At 38.5% G+C, this 19,376-nt stretch overlaps 1 protein-coding gene across 5 annotated transcripts in view; it reads left to right on the top strand.

Annotated features, from left to right (window-relative positions):
- KLF12 (KLF transcription factor 12) overlaps window positions 1-19,376 on the top strand; it is a 724,988-nt gene that overhangs the window by 379,857 nt on the left and 325,755 nt on the right. For 4 of the 5 annotated variants that reach the window (XM_055142719.1, XM_055142658.1, XM_055142605.1 and 1 more), the window contains one exon: window positions 11,453-11,516. The exons of the other annotated variant lie outside the window; for it this stretch is intronic. In XM_055142719.1, coding sequence (XP_054998694.1) covers window positions 11,484-11,516 — 33 coding nt within the window. In that variant the 5' untranslated portion in view covers window positions 11,453-11,483. The remainder of the gene's footprint in view (window positions 1-11,452; window positions 11,517-19,376) is intronic. 5 annotated transcript variants of the gene reach the window in all.

Here is a 19,376-nt window from a genome sequence, read left to right as displayed (position 1 = left end):
CAACCCCTTATCAGATGGGTATTGTGTCAATATCTTTTCCCATTCTGTAGATTGACTTTTTATTCTGGTCACTGTGTCTTTTGCGGTGCAGAAGCTTCTTAGTTTAATATAGTCCCATTTGTCTATCTCTGTTTCTACTTGGTTGCTTAGTTGTGTGTCATCTTTAAAGATACCTTTAGCTTCAATATCGTGGAGGGTTTTTCCGACCTTGTCTTCAATGTATCTTATGGATTGTGGTCTGATGTTGAGGTCTTTAATCCATTTTGATCTGACTTTTGTGCATGGTGTTAGGTCGAGGTCTAAGCCCATTCTTTTGCATGTGGTTGTCCAGTTATGCCAGCACCATTATTTAAAGAGGCTTTCCTTGTTCCACTTCACATTTCTTGCTCCCTTATCAAAGATTAGATGATCATACATTAGGGGTGGTGTGTAGGGATATTCCATGCTGTTCCATTGGTCTGTGGCTCTGCCTTTGTTCCAGTACCATGCTGTTTTAATTGTTACAGCTTTGTAGTGAAGTTTAAGGTTGGGGAGGGTGATGCCTCCCATCATCTTTTTTCCCAAGAATTGCTTTAGCTATTCGTGGTTGTTTAATCACAGCTATTTTCATTGTGAAATGTGGGTATTGATTCTTGGGATAACTATGCTTTGAACATAAATTTATGAAGTCACATAATAGCACTTAGTATTCAAAATACTAAAATATATATGATAAACATTCAGTGGGTTGGTAGCTGCTACTGTCATAATTTTTTAAAATATTGTTTAACATCTATCTTAGTTTTTAAAAATATGATACTGTTGCAGAGAATGTATAATTTATTTTTTCTGACAAACAATTTATGGATAAATTAATAACAGCATAATGTGCTATGTATATTTCTTTATTATAAATCAGTAGACCTTTCTGACCTGTGAGAAATCTTTCTGATTACCTTTGAGTTGACATCTACTATCAGTATTTTTCAGTCTTTGAAGGGGTCTTTTTGATTTGTATAAAGAAGCACGAACTTATATATTATTTTTCACTTTTAGCAAGTAATGTGTTGGCATTAATTAGTTATGAGGAAGCACAGATTATGTGGTTTATTTGGCAGTCTGGTAATTTGTTCATCATTGAGAAATAACTCATTGTTTATACATTTGTTGTGACTGGTAGCTGGCTATGGTCCACATTATAACTTACATAAGACAGAAATTATGTTTGAAAGCACAATTGGGCAAATTTAGTTGTTTGAAACTATTATTCAAGGTACTCGGTGATTCAGAATTTTGTTAGAAATCAACCAAATCTGAATAACCAAATCAAATGAAATTTCTTAGAGTGATGACGCTATGATGGCTGCGGGTCGTGGTGCTGTTTGAGGACTGGGTAGAGCATTCTTTCTGGTGCCACTAAAGCAACTAAACAATATTTCCCAAAGCAGGCAATACTGCTCCTTGGGGGTTGCTGGAATCATTCAGAGAGCACTAGTAGCCTCAGGTACAAATGGGGGACTCTTTGTATTTATTTCCTCAAAGAAGGTAGATTTATCTGAGACTGGAGGGGCACCTTGAGTGATTTCTTTTCCCCTCCAAAAACGTTACAGGCCATATAGGCTTGGAAATCTGTATAGAGCTTTGATTCTGAATTTTCTGAATCATACACACACAGAGAGAGAGAGAGAGAGAGAGAGAGAGAGAGAGAGAGAGAGAGAGAGAGAGAGAGAGAGAGAAGTATGAAACTAAGTGTCTGAATTCTACAGTATTATAAACTGACCATAAACTCAGAAAAATGCCGTAGAGATCTTTTTGCTTCCGTATCACTGTCAGGTACAGATTGATTAAGTTCTGTGGTTTATATTTCAAATTCTGTTGTGATTGCTGTCTGTGCTTGGACTTCCTTGCGTTAGGATGTATGGAGAGATTGCACATAAAAGTATACTCAAAAAACTTTAAGTGATATTTTAGAATTGTTGTGAAGTATTTTGGGAATGAAAATTTCTTTAAAGTGTCAACCATAATTTAGTGAGTGCCATTTTTTATTTTTACTCAGGTTTTTGAGTCTGGAGTGTTTTTCCCCACAATTTAATAAATATTTGTTTCATTTCACATGAATTAATTCAAACCTGGGTAAGAACAACATATTTTAATCAACTATTGTTGTGATGGACTGGAAAATAAATTTACTCCCTCGGCAAACTGTTTACTATGTATTTGAATGGGATTTATCTTGCTTAACACTGGCAAGCTGAACATTAGAATGCAACAATTAATGGGAAAGTCAGCTATGTGCCTGCATATTGAATAGAGCAAAATTTTTAGTGCATAAAATTTGTGATTACTCTCTTTTATAAATGTTATGTCTATACATTTGTATATCACATATTATATGTATATATAACGCATAAACATATCATTAGCTATGTTCAGATCATTTCCATTGACATGCAGTAGAAAAATCCTTTGGCTGTTAATGATGCCCTTCTGATTTTAATGTTATTCTCATGATTTTATTTTCATTTGTTTTCAACTTTTTAAGTTGCTTTTCTGCATGTGAATCCTAGCATATCCTATTTAACATGCTGCAGAGCGAAGTGAAAATTAATACATAGCTGGCCGGTCTGTTATTTCCCCTTCCCACCAGTCTCTTAAAAGTCCCAAAGGTTTTACCATCTTTATTATAATGGTTTCAAACACATCTTGATAGAGAGGATGAAGAGAAGGCTGTCAGTGTTCTTAAGAGCAAAGCCAGCCTCGTGTGTGGCCAAGTTACTCTTGGCAGAATGTAGTATTACATGCAGTAGTTTTCTGTGCAAGTACAAATTGCACATGCTCGTATTTGTGTTGCAATCTAAATCACATAAATTAGACATATGAAGGAAAATTTAATCATCTTGTCAGTCCTCTACAATACAAATCAGATTTTTGACTATGTAGTCCTTGATAAGATGACAATTACACTTGAATATGAGCATAGCATAAATTACTACCCACACCATTATTTGAGCAGAATGTATGGAAAAGAAATGCTGAATTCATTTGCTATGGTTACTTTCTTTTACGGGTTTATTTGTTCTCAGCAGAGAATGATGGAAGCTGAAAACAGATGAAAAGAATAATTTCCATGTCAGTGTGTTTTTGCTTCTGTAAATAGACAACTTTTTCAGTCCCTGGTTTTAGATGATTGTTCTAAATCATCTATAGATTATGATGATTATAAGTTACTCTAGATGGGGCCTTAATTCTTCTTTTTTGTTTACATAAAATATTATTTTTTATAATTGAGTTTTCATAGCTATTTTTGTATTTTGATAATAAACCTATATTGCAGGTGTATTTTGCCCACTTCTAGTATGCGGTGTCTCCTCCAATTCCCCGTTCATATGGGTTTGTTAGCTCTAATAAATGCATTTGCAAATTCCATCCAACTTTTTGACTTTTTAAATTTTTCAGAGTGCCATGATTTATGACACGGTAAATGATAGTTTCATGCATCTATTATTCCAACACCACAGTCACTACTGGAGTGACCACTTCCCTCCACCGTTGTCCCAAACCCATCATTGCCTTCCCTCTCCCCCGCTCCTGCCTCTACCAGATAAGTTCAGTTCTGTGGGGCAGTTATTAAGTTCTGTTGCCTTTGGCCATTTGTTGTTCCTTTTACTATGTATTGTGGTGTATCCAATATGCCAAAAAGGGTGACAACAAGTCTCACAGTGGAGACGTTACTGGTGCCCGCTGGACAGTGCTTTACTATGTATCATTATTTTATTTTTCAAATTGTATTTTAAAAGTTTTACTTAATTAAGAAAAAATTCTTATTTATTTTTGTTAACTCCAAGTGTTGGAGTTTTTTCCCTTTTCTCAAAACATCATGGGGCCTTATTATCCTGAAAATTTGTTTCTCATTCTCCTCCCCTCCTCCCCCTCCTCCCCCTCCTATCTTCTCCTCCCCCTCCTGTCTCCTCCTCCCCCTCCTCCTTCTCCTCCTCTTCCTCCTCCTCCTCCACCTTCTCCTCCATAGAAGCCTCATTTCAGGGGATATAAAGCTGGGAATAGGGAATATTAAGTATACAAATCCAGGTTTTTTTTCTTTTTCTTTTTCTTTTTTTACAGAATTTTAAAGGGATTGCATTGGATATAGTTTATTAATGAGCTCAGGATTTTTTTCTGTTCTTGTATTAGGTGTTATATCATCACGTTCTCTTAATTGATGAGTTATAAACATATAATACTCCCTGAGAGCTTAGGGTTTTATATCTTTTAGTGTGTTTATTCCCAGACCTTACCTTCTGGCAGGAAACTTAGTTGTCATTCTGATTGAAAGTGCTGTGAGGGAGTGTGCTCGGGTTAGAGTTACTTTCGTTGTTGTTAGGTTTCAGGAAAAATTGAGTTGAAAGAGGAGTTTAGGTACTTCATTAGAAGTGTAGAAAGTAGGAGTGGATCTGGTATTTGCTGAATATTTCTTAGGTGCCAGACAGAATGCTGTGTCCATTGCATATATTCTCCTCATCATTATTGATAGCTGAAAAGGTGGGGGAGGAGGTTTGGTGATATTAGTTTAATAAACAAGGAGAAGGGAGCATTTAGAAGCTTAAACAACTTTTCAGAAGTTTCATAGCCCTAAGCATTAACATTGCTTGTGTTTTTTTCTGCATGGAGCTTTCCTATGGTTAGTACTCAGTGTAGTCCTTAGATTTTATCACAAAGACTAGAGAATAGCGTTGCTTCCTAAGAGAACCTGAAATTCTAGGCAGAGAATTTGCCTGATGAATCATGGGAGAGGGTGGAGAGTTGTGTCTGGGTATTTAATCTAAAGGAAGAAGATGATGCTGGAAAACAGGCGTGTCATTCAAAAGTATGTTCAGGAGATGGTCTGTATGGATGATTTTTTTTTCCTTTTCTTTCTTAATTCACCAGTTCTTTGCTAGGAGAATCTTGTGTTAATACATTTAATGGAAATTTGACTGCTCATGAGAAAAGTGATTTCTCTGCAGACTGTATACCCTAATTGAAGTGATACCTATTAAAAAATTGACAATTCTTAAGAGGGATGCATAGTAGAATGATCACTATTTAATCTTTATTCATGAATCATGGAAGTGCTACACGTCTTGTAGGCGGTCTTAGAATATAGAGCCTGTGGACTGTGAGTGGAAAATAAAGAGCTCTTCGTTCCTATTTATTTTGAGAAGCATCTCAAAAATCAATCATATAGACAGGATTTGCTGACTACTGGTGACCTCTATTTAAAAATAAAACAAAACAAAAGCAGAACATCAGGTTGTTTCTCTCTAGAGTCGTGAGTTGAGTGCCTGGGAAATCTGTGTGTCTTTTCTCAGCAATAAGATGTCTCATGCTCTACAAGTTCAGATGAGATGCTGTTGGTGTCACCTGTCACCTAGCAACGAGCTTCCTGCTTTGTGTCTTTAGTGACTCTTTTCATTTTAAGTCAAAATAGCTATGAAAACGCAGCACTTAGATTTGCATTTATCTCCAGAAATATTTAGATTAACCTTCAAATATTTTTAATTCCCTAGATAACGCACTGCCACAGATACAACAGAAATGGTGTTAAATTAAAAAAAAAAGACAGCTTATGTCTCAGAAATCTTGATGCAAAATAAGGTCAACATGGATCTGTGATAAAGTATCTCAGACTTACATGTATATACACAGCCCTTTATGTTCCCTGATCATCCTTAAAAGTTCTGGTAACTGGATTGAAAATGCATATGAACCTTCCTGTCTTGACACTCCCCCCCCACCCCTTCAGTACTTGAACGACTAAGATCACAGCTAATGAAGCAGTGATTTGTAAAGCTGAATACAGAAGAGAGAATTCCAAGTGGGATTGCTGTATCAGCACCAGAATTCAATTTACTTGAAACAAAGCAACTAAATTACCTTTGGGCAGAGAGTGAAATACCCTGGCTGCTCAGATGTCTATAAACAACATGAAAATGTGTTTCTCAGTCTCTATTTAAAGATACATAAAAAGGATTCTCAGAGGAACTAGCAACAAGTGTACTTATGGGTCCCGAAGTATTTAGAATGTATTAAACACTAACCTTTAAAGATTGAGAACATAATAGATCATTTAGGATGTGATGAAGAGCCAGCCAGTAACCTCGCTAGTACACAGCAGTTTAATGCCTGTACTATGAGGTAATTATTCCAGAGTAGCTTCTAATTCCTTAAGGTGGGGTGCAGCCACCTTCTTCCTATCCAAGGTTATTTCTCTGGTCCACGGTACTCAATCTGAATTCTAAAGGAAGCTGACTAACCATGTGCGGAAATTTTTAAGACCAAAAACAAGAGGTAGAAAGTGAAAACATGTTTTTCTTTATCGCTCTAACTACAAAAGAGAAAAATGTAAAATATGAATTTCTTTAGATATTCTACTAGAACAGGTATGTTTCCGTGATTCAAAGCACCAAGAATTTTGGTGCGATTTTTTTGTTTGTTTGTTTGGCTTGGGTTTAGGGGTCACGCAGTCTGTGCTTAGGACTTAACTGCTGGTGCTATGCTCAGGAATCATTCCTGACAGTGCTCAGGGAGCTATATGTGGTGCTGGGGCCTGAACTGGGTTGGCTATGTGCAAGTGTACACATTAGCTCTTGTACTATCTCTCTTGTCCAAATTAACAGTATTTATTTTCTCTTTATGGATCACACCCGGCAATGCACAGGGGTTACTCCTGGCTCATGCACTCAGGAATTACTCCTGGCAGTGCTCGGGGGACCATATTCGATGCTGGGAATCGCACCCGGGTCGGCTGCATGCAAACAAATGCCTTACCCACCGTGCTATCGCTCCAGCCCCATACAGTATTTTTTCTTGAAAGCAAAGCTAGCATTTTTTTGTAAGATGTAACATTTCGAGCCTTTTATTATTCATGTTTATACGAATATTTATGAAACTTACTCATTACTTTTCTTCACCTGAAAATTAAGAATTGTATTTGAAACTAGGAACATGAGGGAAAAGTGTTTTATGATAAACTCTTTGAGGACTGTGGCCTTTAAAACTCCTGTGCTTTGGGAACCTTTGCTGGATAACATTTGGCTTATCTCAGTAATCTTTTAATGAGAAAAATGATGAGCTTTTAATCCTTCTGAACTGTACCTTGTTTTTTTTTCTCTCATGTCTTGGTTTCAGTGAGGATTTAGGGACGGAGTTGAGGGCCTTAACTTGAGTAAGGCGAGAGCTTTATCAGTCCTATCTGGTAGTTTCTAATTTAATCTTTGTTTAATGCCTGGACCGTTGTGGGGTGCTACTACATTTGGGCCTGGTCGCAGATTGCCAGAGTACTCAGTTACAGACTGCAAGGATTACTTCCTGGGTGGGGGGACATGGTTAACTATCCTTGGTCTGTGTAGAAGAAATTGAGTCTCAGAAAGATAGAACAAGTTGTCTAGGAATGTGTAGGTGGACAGTAGCTGACAGAGGTCAGACTAGGATGGGTCCGAAATATGCACTCCGTTTCCATTTCCTTTCCTTTGTGTGCCCCAAGCTGTGTGGTTGTGGGGCAGGAATTAAAGCTCAAGACAGGAGTTTGCGTGCTGCTGGAGAGTATGAATTGACTAGAAATCAGAAGCTAACATTGTGCCATACAGGCCCTCCCCAGGTTTAAAACATCCAGAGATCCACAAATTGTAGGTGGTTGCAAAGATAAGCTCCAAAGAGCTGGGCAGTAAGATAGGGGTATTGAAAGGAATCCGGCACTGCCGAGCTTGCTACTTCTACCAAATTTACCTCTGATCCATTTTGTTAAGATGGATTGTACAATAGTTATGTGACCAATTCCCAGAAATTCTGTCTGAACAGGTGTTAGGACTAAGATACTTTGTAAATGTTAATATACTATAGAAACATGATGTGTTATATATGGTTCATTAAATTTAGGGTTTATTTTAGCCTGGATGGGTTATTGGTGTTTAAAAATGCAAATTATGTAATCAAGGACTAACCTTTGCTTTGGTAAAATATGTTCACCTAATTGTTGTAAAAGAGTTCTCTTTTTTTCTCTTTTATTTTTCATGATTCGTGTTACTCATTCAAGAAACATTTATTGATCTTCTAAAATGTGTTAGGTCTTATGTGTTGGGAAATTAAGATAGGAATGTGGTTGAGTTAACAAATGCTTCTTCCCTTGTTGGGAAAAATAAATTGGTATAGTCTATTCCAGATGAATTTGGCTATATATTTTGAAATCCTGAAAAAAAGGCTGTATGGGCCAGAGACATAGTTCATCGGGGTGAGTGTATACATTACTAAATACAGGAGTTCCAGTTTCACCTCCTGGTACCTCAAGTTATTTAAGCACTGCTTGGAGTAACCCCCTATCACTATACTAGAATTGCCTCTGGGAAATAGACAGGGCTGGAGTGATAGCACTTGTACTATCTCTCTTGTCCAAATTAACAGTATTTATTTTCTGTTTGCCTTTTGCCTTGCACGCGGCTGACCCAGGTTTGATTCCCAGCATCCCATATAGTCCCCCAAGCACTGCCAGGAATATTCCTGAGTGCATGGAGTAACCCCTGTGCATCGACGGGTGTGACCCAAAAAAGTAAAAAAAAAAAAAAAGGAAAGAAAAACCAAGATATTATTTTTTCTGTCATCATACATGGGGCAGAATGGAGGCTCCAAACTAGAGCAGATAAGTATAGTAGAGCAGAAGGAAGGTGTCTGACTGAGCAGTGAGTGGTCGTGGAATCTATCAGGGGGTCTGTCACTGAGCCTACTGCCCCATGCATCTCTCTCTGCTGGATCATCCTTGGTTTCCTTCGTGAAGTCCTCCTTCAGTCTAGCAGAAGTGCTGGTGTATACTATCTGTCACTGTCACTGTCATCCCGTTGCTCATCGATTTGCTCGGGCAGGCACCAGTAATGTCTCCATTGTGAGACTTGTTGTTACTGTTTTTGACATATCAAACACACCACGGGTAGCTTGCCAGGCTCTGCCATACGGGTGGGATACTCTTGGTAGCTTGCCGGGTTCTCAGAGAGGGGTGGGGGAATCGAACCCGGGTCGGCTGCATGCAAGGCCCTACAATGGAGTATTCTGAATTCTGGATTAGTGATGAATGACTTGAATGGCACATGAAAGTAATGGTATATTAAAGGGTGAAGGGTGAAAGATTAAACCACAGATTTATTTATTTATTTGCGGGGGGGGGGGCTGTTTTGTTTATCTGTTGCCTTCAAAGCAGGCTTCAGAGGCCTGGGAGTCACCCCCAGAGATACACAGTTTGTACTGTGGGCACCAGGCCCTCTCCTCACAGTGCTCAGGGACTGTGTAGTATAGAAATCAGCCTTTTGAACCCTAGGCTTTTGCTCTAGCCCTTTGAATGATCTTCCTGGCCCCTGACACTAGTTATAAAGATTTTTTTATTGGAAATGATATCATATTATGGCATTATGTGTTTTAGAATTCCATAATTATAAATCAACATTAAAATTAAATCTGCACTAAACATTTCACTTCTATTCTTCATCATGCAGTTAACCCCTTTAACCCAATCACCCCATTTTTACCTGACCTTCTGGTTACTGTGAATTTGGTCTTATAATCTTTAGCCAGTGCCTTATGTTCTGCTAAAAGTTAGAACCTGTTGGTTTATATATGATGGTTTTTTAAAAAAAAATTTATTTTTGCTTTTTTTTGGGTCACACCCAGCAATGCACAGGGGTTATTCCTGGCTCTGCTCTCAGGAATTACTCCTGCGGTGCTCAGGGGACCATATGGGATGCTGGGAATCGAACCCGGGTCAGCCACGTGCAAGGCAAACACCCTACCCGCTGTGCTATTGCTCCAGCCCCAATATATATGATGTTTTGAAGACTAGAAAAGAGGATATATTTGATAAAGGATACGATATTTTATATAATAGCACAGTGGGTAGGGTGTTTGCCTTGCATGCAGCCGACCTGAGTTCAATTCTTCTGTCCCTCTCGGAGAGCCCTGTAAGCTACCGAGAGTATCTCGCCCCCACGGCAGAGCCTGGAAAACTAGCCGTGGATACCCATGGAGTATTCGATATGCCGAAAACAGTAACAACAAGACTTACAATGGAGACGTTACTGGTGCCTGCTCGAGCAAATAGATGAACAACGCGATGACAGTGCTACAGACAGTGCTACAGTACTTCCAGAAATCATTACAAAATCATAATGCAAAATACAGTATTATTCTCTGGTATACAAGAGAATATTTTTAGTTTGCCAACAATAAAATATGCAAATACTGAATATGAACATAGATCCATCCATCCATACATATATGTAGGGGAGCGTTGAGATTGATTTAAAACTGGAATTAAAATTCAGTTCTTCCTTCAGTCCCAAACCATGGAACGTGTAGATTTTGCTACATTTTCTTTGAGGCCTTCTAAATGAGTGAGTTAGCTCCTTTTTTTTCTTTTTAAGTTCAAATGTATGAAACACATGCAAAGGAAACCTGGCCCAGTCCAGTGGCGTTGGCACAGAATGGTGCTGCTAAGAACTGTTTAGCACGTGTCCCCTCTTGAGTGTAATTCCAAACGGTGCCTAATAACCTGGCTTAACTGAATGCCAAAGAAAATTTGCTTTATGAAATGGAAATTCTGAAGCAGGTTACATAAGACCAAGAGAAAATAAATAGGAAGACTTTCAAGATATATCCAAATGGGGCAAATGGTCTGTTGTAATCAGAACCGCCCATGTATGAGGCTCTGTGTTTGATCTGAGGCACCAAAAGAAGAAGAGAGAAAAGGAATGCGTGGGCGCAGGAGGAGATGATCTCTCAAATTCAGCAATATTTGGTTACAGTTGCTGACATCCAAATGGTTCCGAGGTTTTGGAAGCTTTTAGAAACCACATTAATATTTATATTTAATTTTTTTAAATAAATGACTTACAGAAATTTAGATGAAATGTTAAAAACGTTACTTGGGTATTGGCCATCCACTACGAATCCACTGAAAACTATTCACATTAATTATTCTGCATATTTGTGACTGTTTTTTAAGAGGGGGCAAAAGACAGTTTCCTCTGGAGAATCTCTTAGTGTTTAAGAATAATAGAGCAAAGTAAGTTACTTGGGGGATTCGTGACTGTTGTTTTAAATATTTACTTTAAGCCATTTTTCGTCATTTTCTTTTCTGGCTTCTTCTTTTCCATTCTTTTCCCTCACTTGCTCACATTTCCTTGTCCAGATCTTTGTGACCTTTTGCCCACAAGCTGTCATCCTGTTCTTCTTCTCTCTTAGTTTTTCATTTTGCCATTTCCATGGCTGCTAAAGAGCAAGTGAAAAAAAGCAAATAAAATACAGCATTACTTTTTATTATTATTATTACCCTAATCAAGAGCTTTTAAAATGATGATCTCAATTTCATTATTACTTATTTATTTTCCCTCAAAGGAGAATGTTAGCCACAGTTAGACTTAAAAAAAAAATCATTTTCTGTTTCTGTATGTCCCTGCAGGATCGATGTGACTCTAGAAACAAATGGATGAATGAATATCCCTATGAAGAGGAAAGCAATAGAGGTTGGTGTGTCTGTAATATTCTTCATTGAAAATATTACTGGGATGAACATTTCTTCTTTTGTTCCTCTCCTGCGCCCCTCCCCACCCCTACCGTGTGTAGGGGCTTGTTTTCAGAGCAGTTTCTTGTCTGAATATCACTGTCACTGTCACTGTCATCCTGTTGATTATTGATTTGTTTGAGCAGGCGCCAGTAATGTCTCTCATTGTGAGACTTATTGTTACTGTTTTCGGCATATCCAATATGCCACGGGTAGCTTGCCAGGCTCTGCCGCACAAGCTCGATACTCTCGGTAGCTTGCTGGGCTCTCCGAGAGGGGTGGAGGAATCAAACTCGAGTCGGTCTCATGAAAGGCAAATGCTCAACTGCTGTGCTATCTGAATATAGGTAGATCAATTCTTATAGGCCTTCCTCTATCTGTAAAGTCTAATTTTTAAGAAAAATTTTTATTAGAGAATCACTGTGATGTAAACTTACAAACTTATGAACTTTTGTGTTTGCATTTCACTCATAATGTGATCGTTTACCCATTTCTCTACCGGTGACCATTCACATCCATCAATGATCCCAGTATCCCTCTCACCAGCCCACCCCATCCCCCACCACCCCACCCTGCCTCTGCGGCAGGGCATTCCCTTTTGTTCTCTCTCCTTTTGGGTGTTGTAGTTTGCAATAGAGGTATTGAGTGGCCTTCATGGTAGGTAGGTCTATAGTCTACTTTAAATTTGCATCTTCCAAGTAGAGGATGTTGGGAGGACCCATTCGGGTTGGAAGATGCGAACTAAAGTCTAATTCTTGTGTTAACCAGGTACATATAAGGAAGGACACACCTGTTTTTGTGAAAATTTAGCTGCTATTAGATTCAAGAACATAAATTATTCCTCCTCCTCCTCCTCCTCCTCCTCCTCCTCTTCTTTTTCTTCTTTTTTTCAGGTAAATATTAAGAAATGGGATGTGAGCTCATTTAACACTATGAAGTGCATGCTTGATATACAGGAGTTCCACACTAAATCAGGGACCGTTTGGTGTCCTGAGCACCTCTGGGGGAGGGGAGCGGAAACAGATAAATTAAAAAAAAAGAATAGAATAGTACTACTATTTGTTGGGACAAATGGGAAATAAGGAAATGTCAGGTTCTTTCTATTTTATCTTTGTGTTGTTTTGTCAACACACTCCTCTCTGTTCAGGGTGCTGGAGTTGACCCTAAGCCAGCAGCAGACAATCCAAGTGTCTTAACCCCTGTACTTCCTCTCTGGTTTGCCAGATTCTTATTAATATACACTAGTTCCTAAAAGCAGAATCCTAGTACAGCACCATGTGGCATATGATTGCCATCAAATGCTACCTCTTAACACCTGAACTCTTGGCTTTCCTCAGAGGAAACAGTGTTTATGAAAGGTTTCAGCCTTTGCCTTCTCATAGACAGAAATCAGTCGGAATCAGGGGCCGCAAAAATCCTGTGAACTTCAACTGTAATCAAATGCTGAGTATCACTTTATTTGCAGTCCTTGAGCTTTCCAGTACAAAATACTGGATGTGATATAAAAATCATAGGTAATATGAAGAAAATGCCAACATATCAAACCATCTCTATAAGGTCTTTACGCTAAAGAGAACTTACATAGAGATGCGTGCATTGTAACTCTTAATGTAGGTGTATGACATACCAATTTCATATATTTCTTTCTGCCGTTAAACTATTATATTCAGATAAGGGTACATCCTGCAGTTTTTATTTTTTTAACTCTGTCCACTTTTGCAGTTGCTTTCAAATAATTTTTTCCAATCCTGTATTTTTCTTAGAATAGTTTTTTCCCAGCCCTCCTGTTAAAATTGCTTCTTTTTAGTATTTTTATCTGGGAAAAAAATCAGGCCTTTGAAACTTTTAATAATTTTCAGATGATACAAAGGAAACTTCTGAGAGTTGTAGAAATGCTTTTTCAGGAACTCTTGAAACTCTTGTGCCTTGATGGTGCATTTGCTTTGTGAGAATTAACAGCATGCTGTGCTGTTGTATTTGTGATGTGCTGATAAATAGGATGGGGGAAAGACCTGATTTTTAGTGTTTGTCCACAACCCTTCCCCCCATGTTAATACTCACCCTTGTAGCTGGGCTGGAGCAGGAGCACAGCAGGAAGGCCATCTACACATGGCCAACCCTCTCTCAGAGAGCCCGGCAAGCTACCGAAAATATCTCCTGGCAAGCTACCAAGAGTATCTCGGCAGAACCTGGCAAGCTCCCCATGGTGTATTCAATATGCCAGAAACAGTAACAACAAGTCTCACAATGGAGTCGTTACTGGCACCCACTCGAGCAAATTGATGAGCAACGGGATGACAGTGATATAGTGATAACTGGTTTCAGTATTTGACTTAAAATAAACTTGTTAAGTACAGTTAGTAGATCTTTATTTACTCTGGCATAGATGGAAATATTATTTTTAAGATTCTTCTGATCAGCATCAGCAAATTAACCCTCAGCATTGCAAACCGCACGGCTGAGCGATGTAACTCACCTTGCCCTTATTATTATTTTTTTCATATGTTAGACATCTTAACTTGTATTGCTTGTTACAAATAGTATGAGATGTCTGTAAGGGTCTATGTCACAGTGATTCAACCAAAGAGTCAATTTTTTAAAAAATAGTATGAGATGTGGAATTCTAAAGTTTTAAATAATTGAGATCTGGAGTCATTTCTGCAGTGAGCTGCTTGGTTCCTAGATTCATTTGTGAGTCTCTGGATCATGGCCATTAACGTACTTAAATGGCAATCGGAGGCCATTTGTGGGGGTGACAGCCAGAACCCAAAAAGTGCAGGAGATGAGAAGGGGTGACCCCGTCTCCACTCCTTGAGGCTTGGTATTTTCAGTCACTGGTCCCATATGCCTGGGCTTTGGGGTGGATTTATCCTTTGGCATGGGGGGCCCAGGACAAGCCTGTGAAGATCGGCCTTGAGGGTGCCTTATGCTTATTATTATTTAAAGAAATCTGCAAGTATAGGGGCCTATACTTAAGTATGATCTGGAGCTATTGCTGCAGAGCTGGGCAGCCATCTGGTGCTAGGGATGGAACCTGGGGCCTCCACACGCAGAATCTGTGCTCAACCCCATGGAGCTGTCTTCCCCACTCCTAACTCTAGAGTTCAGATATGTTTGTTGGAACCTATCAAGTTACCTGCAGAGCATTATACAGTTGCGTCATTCCAACTGGGAGTATGAAAACCATCGTTGGTTGCTCCCTTTTCTGAATCTCACTGCCTTCTACGTTTTCCATCAGTATGTGAGCTTCCTATGTTGGAAGGGAAATTAGCAATCGTCTAAGAAGAATATTGAGTTTCTATGAAACAGACAGAAGAATTAGATAGTAGTGGGGAGGGTTGCATCCTCTGACTTGCCTAAACAAACAACCAGCAACCCCCCCCCCAAACAGTTCATTATTGTACAGCGACATAATTGCTTTTGTGACTATAAAAACAAATCCCCTTTATTTAAAATTGTGACTTTAAGAAAATGTTGACTCAGAATCCCAGGGTTTTATTTTTTTTTCCATTCTAGTATCTTAGTTTCTATTGTCAAAAAGACCAGCTTCTAGGCGTGCATGTGTCTAGATGCACACAAAACACAAAAACATACATCTTGAATTATAAATTCCTTAACATTTAATAAAGTGGTCTTGGCTTCTATCTGTATAAACATGGAAACCTTCATTTTCATGCAAAGTGAATCTCTTTCCTTATGTATAATGTTGATAGAGTATTTGTTTTCTTCAATTATTATTAAAATTTTATGTTTGAGTGTGTCAGTGTTAGCATTGTAAATTTATACATTTTGACAATGTCATTGTTCTATAGCTCATTTTATGGGAACTGAAGATTATGGCAAAGAAAATTATTTAACTTTTTACCCTAGGGCTAAGCTCTGAAAATATTATCATGATTGACTATAATGTATTACATGTGATTCTTTCTAAATGATTGTGGCTTGTAGATTGTAATTCATACGTTCAGGAATCTGTTTAGAGGAAGGATGTATTTGTTAAATTCATTTTTTTCTCATTTCTGCTTTATCATATTTTATCCATATTTTTAATTGCGGATATTTAGAACATATCATATAGTAATACTTGTTTTAAGATTTCTTGATTCATATGCTGTTAGTATTGACAAAAAAAGCCATATTCACAAAGAACTTGCAGAATTTGAAGACTTTTTACATATTTAAAATATACTGACATCATCACTATTGATATAGGACTTAAAAATTGCCAGCAAGGGAAGCAGCACTGCCATTGTTTTCATAATGGAAAGAAAATTTGCATATGGTTCTTCAAAATATTTTGTACTTTTCCAATTTGTCAGTGGTGATAAAATACTCCCCCAAGCCACAGAACCTCATGCTGTGCCTTTCTGCTCAGACTGTAGTATTTAAATAGCTGAAATATTTTAAAGTATTTAAAATTGTAAGATTTCTTTCATGACCACACATAGGTCTTCCAAGAGCATCTTTTTCTTGCTTTACACACACTCTATTTCTCTCTCCCTCTCTCTCCCCCCTCTCTCTCTCATTCCTTACTCTAGATTTCAATTCTTTTACTTAATCTTAGTACAATTGAATTTACTCTTTCACCACCTGCCATCAGAACTTTATGTTTATTTGATTTACTTGGATTTTCTAAAAATATCCTAGCCATCCATTTTCTTATGCTTATAAATTCTGGCATAGAATCTGATCTAGATGCCTTTTGGTCTGACTGTTCCAATAGTAGCTATTGGAAAGAACTTCACCAACCTTGAGTTGTTTTCTTGAATCTGCTCTGTTTACCAAGTGCCTCCCTCAGCTGATTTACAACAGATGTTTCACAATGAGAGACGTTACTGGTGCCTGCTTGAACAAATCGATGAGCAACGGGATGACAGTGACAGTGACAGTGACAGTTTTATACATACTCAGGCATATACGTTGTCGCAGCTTATTAGAGCTCAGATAAAAACTTTCCCTGTCATTGTCTGTTATGTGCACTTGCTTAAAACCATTGGGCATTAGCAGAGAGAGCATTTAACTTTCTGCATTTGGAAGCCAAGATCACAAGTCTGATGAGAGAGCTTATTTGCCTACAGAAATAAGAGCTTGTTTCATACATATGGACATCTGTAGTGAGGTTACTTTATGTTTTCATTTACCTGTTGTACCACTCATGGCTTTTATTTCCCTCAGGATGGAAAATGACAATAGTGGGCTAGGCAATAACACTGCAGGTAGGCGCTTGCTTGCACACCGTCACTCGGCTTTGATCTGGCAACCTCTACTCACCACCCCACCTCCAGCCTCTATACCGTCAGGGGTAATCGCTGTGTCTTACCCTGAGCATAGCCTGACATGGACCTGAAAAAAAAAAATAGAAGAAAAGAGAAGAACGAGGCAGACTTTATGCCATTGAAAGTCTATAGGTATAGGTGTTTATAGTGCCACAAGAGATGTAATGGAACCTGTTCTTGCTAGATATGTTTTTTATAGTGTATCTACTTGAGCAGTAAGCATGGAATAAAAGAAAAGTAGTCTTGGTTCTGTGGTTATGTCTCTGGATAGTCTTAGATGACTGACTCCTATCTGAAATTTAATAGTTCAACTGTGGAGTAAAATTGAAACATCAACTATGAAATTGGAATATTTCTGGAGGCTCTTTGGGGTTGAAAGAAAGCATGATGTATTTCATGTATTTAATTTTTTTTTTGGGGGGGGGCACTCAGCGGTGTTCAGGGTTAAGTCCTGGCTCTGCGCTCAGGGATCATTCCTGGCAGGCTCAGGGACCAAATCTGGTGCCAGCGATTGAACCCATGTCACATGAAGTCTTTGTGAAAATAGGTGAAAACAGCAACATTCTAAAGGCAAGTGTCACATTGATACTAATACTTTTATAACAGGAGGCCAAGACTTAGGACTTCGTTGTATGACTTCTTATGACAGAATGAGATGCTTTCTCAGTTGCAAGTATTCTCAAAAGTCACTGTTGGGTACCTTCTCTTAAGAGTTGGTTGGTTGGACCTAGAGATAATTACTGTGGTCATGGCTCATGCCTAACATTTATCCAATCTGGATTTGATTCCTGAGCATCACTGGGTTCAACCCTGGAGAGTCCCTCATGGACCACCGGGTAACTGGTAATCCCCACCACCACTGCCATCCTCAGGCTCCTGCATTTACCCATAGGTCCAGCTGTCAAAAAATGTTGGGTACCACTTGGGAGGAATCCTTCTTCCAACGCCCCACCAACTAATAAGAGTTGAATGCTTACTCTTAGTACTTTGTTGAGTAATTGCTTAGAATTTGCTACTTCACGGGGAAGGTCACCATGTTCTCAGGCATATTTATATGAAAAGTTCAGCTTATTTTGAGCCAAATCTGAAGACTTGGTAATGATCATGAATTATTAGGTATATCTCTGTTTATTAAAGTATTTTTGTATTAGGTCAACTCTAAGTCACTTTACTTTGGGTGTCTGATTCCTCTTATCTGGAAAATGATAACAGTAATAGGCAGGGACTTGATAAAGATTGTGTAATCATTAAGCTAGAATCACAACTGAAAAGTTGATGCATTGCTTATTTTTAAAACATGAAAGCCTGTGAAATCCCTTAATGTCCTCACCCCACACCGATTACCATTTGGAGGACATTATTTCAGCACTTATGTTTACACCCGTGCAAGTAAATAGTGATAGTTTTATAGCAAAAAGGATCATATTTAGATATCGTTTATCTTGGGAGCGGTCTTTTTATCAATACTCAGGGGCCTAGAGGTCACTCCCGGTGCTAATGTGGCTACTCAGGCTGCGCAGCTGTGCTTGGGCCTGGAGTATTTGGGTTCCCACTGCTGATGAGAAGTTTGGGAATTGTGTGTTGCTGGGAATTGAGCTTGGGATCTCCAACATGTAAGACAGATGCTCTAGACCTTGGAACTATTCCCATGCTCTCATTGCTTGTGTGTGTGTGTGTGTGTGTGTGTGTGTGTGTGTGTGTGTGTGTGTATGTGTTTAAATTTGAGCCAACTGGGTGGTGCTCAGGGGCATACTTCTGACTCTGTGCTAAGGAATCACTAAGACAGTGCTCAGGGATATGTGTGGTGCTAGGGATTGAAGAACGGTGGCTTTGTGCAGAGTAAGTGTCTAACCTGTTGTACTGTCTTTCTGGCCCCAGTGTTTTGTACTCTTAATGAAGCTTTTTTTTTCAGTTCACTTTGGATATGAGGAAAGAAATGAAAAGCTGAATTTAAATGGAAGGAGTTAATTCAGGTAAATGTCCTTTCACCAAAGTTATTACTGAAGAGTTCAGAGGAAACATAAAACCCACTTTAAATTTGGGTCAATTTAAATCACTCAACTTAAATCTGTTATTCATTTTTGTTTTTTTGCTATGAAAGATGAACCTGGAACCTCTATTTCTTAACACCCTGTCATCCCTGTTTTATTTTCTTTCCGGGTTACTCACTACGGTTACTAACATTTGTTTCTGAATGACGTCCACAATTATAAGAACTTTCTAGTCTTTATTGTATTTCTCAGAAATGTGGAAAAGACAGTGTGTTACTGATGCTTGATATTTGTCATTCCCATGAAGGCTGCAGCAAACTCATCTTCCCTTTCTTCCTTTTGGTCCAGTGTGTCCATTGACTAATTTTTGTTAGCTAGAAGTCCAGTGTCTTTGCTGGTTTGTGCCTTGGGTTTTAGGATTTTATGTTTTTGTATCTGTTTTGTTGTTTTTTCTGAGAAGGCCCTTAAATTTAGTGTGGAGTTGCTATTTATATCTTCTGATTTCAAAACCATATTTTAAGTGTATTTTGTATTACTTTTGCTCTCTTCTTTTGT

This window comes from Sorex araneus, chromosome 1 (assembly GCF_027595985.1).
Source record: "Sorex araneus isolate mSorAra2 chromosome 1, mSorAra2.pri, whole genome shotgun sequence".
NCBI lineage: Eukaryota > Metazoa > Chordata > Mammalia > Eulipotyphla > Soricidae > Sorex > Sorex araneus.
The sequence above is the reverse complement of the archived record's forward strand: the minus strand, read 5'-3'. Positions and strand labels throughout refer to the sequence as shown.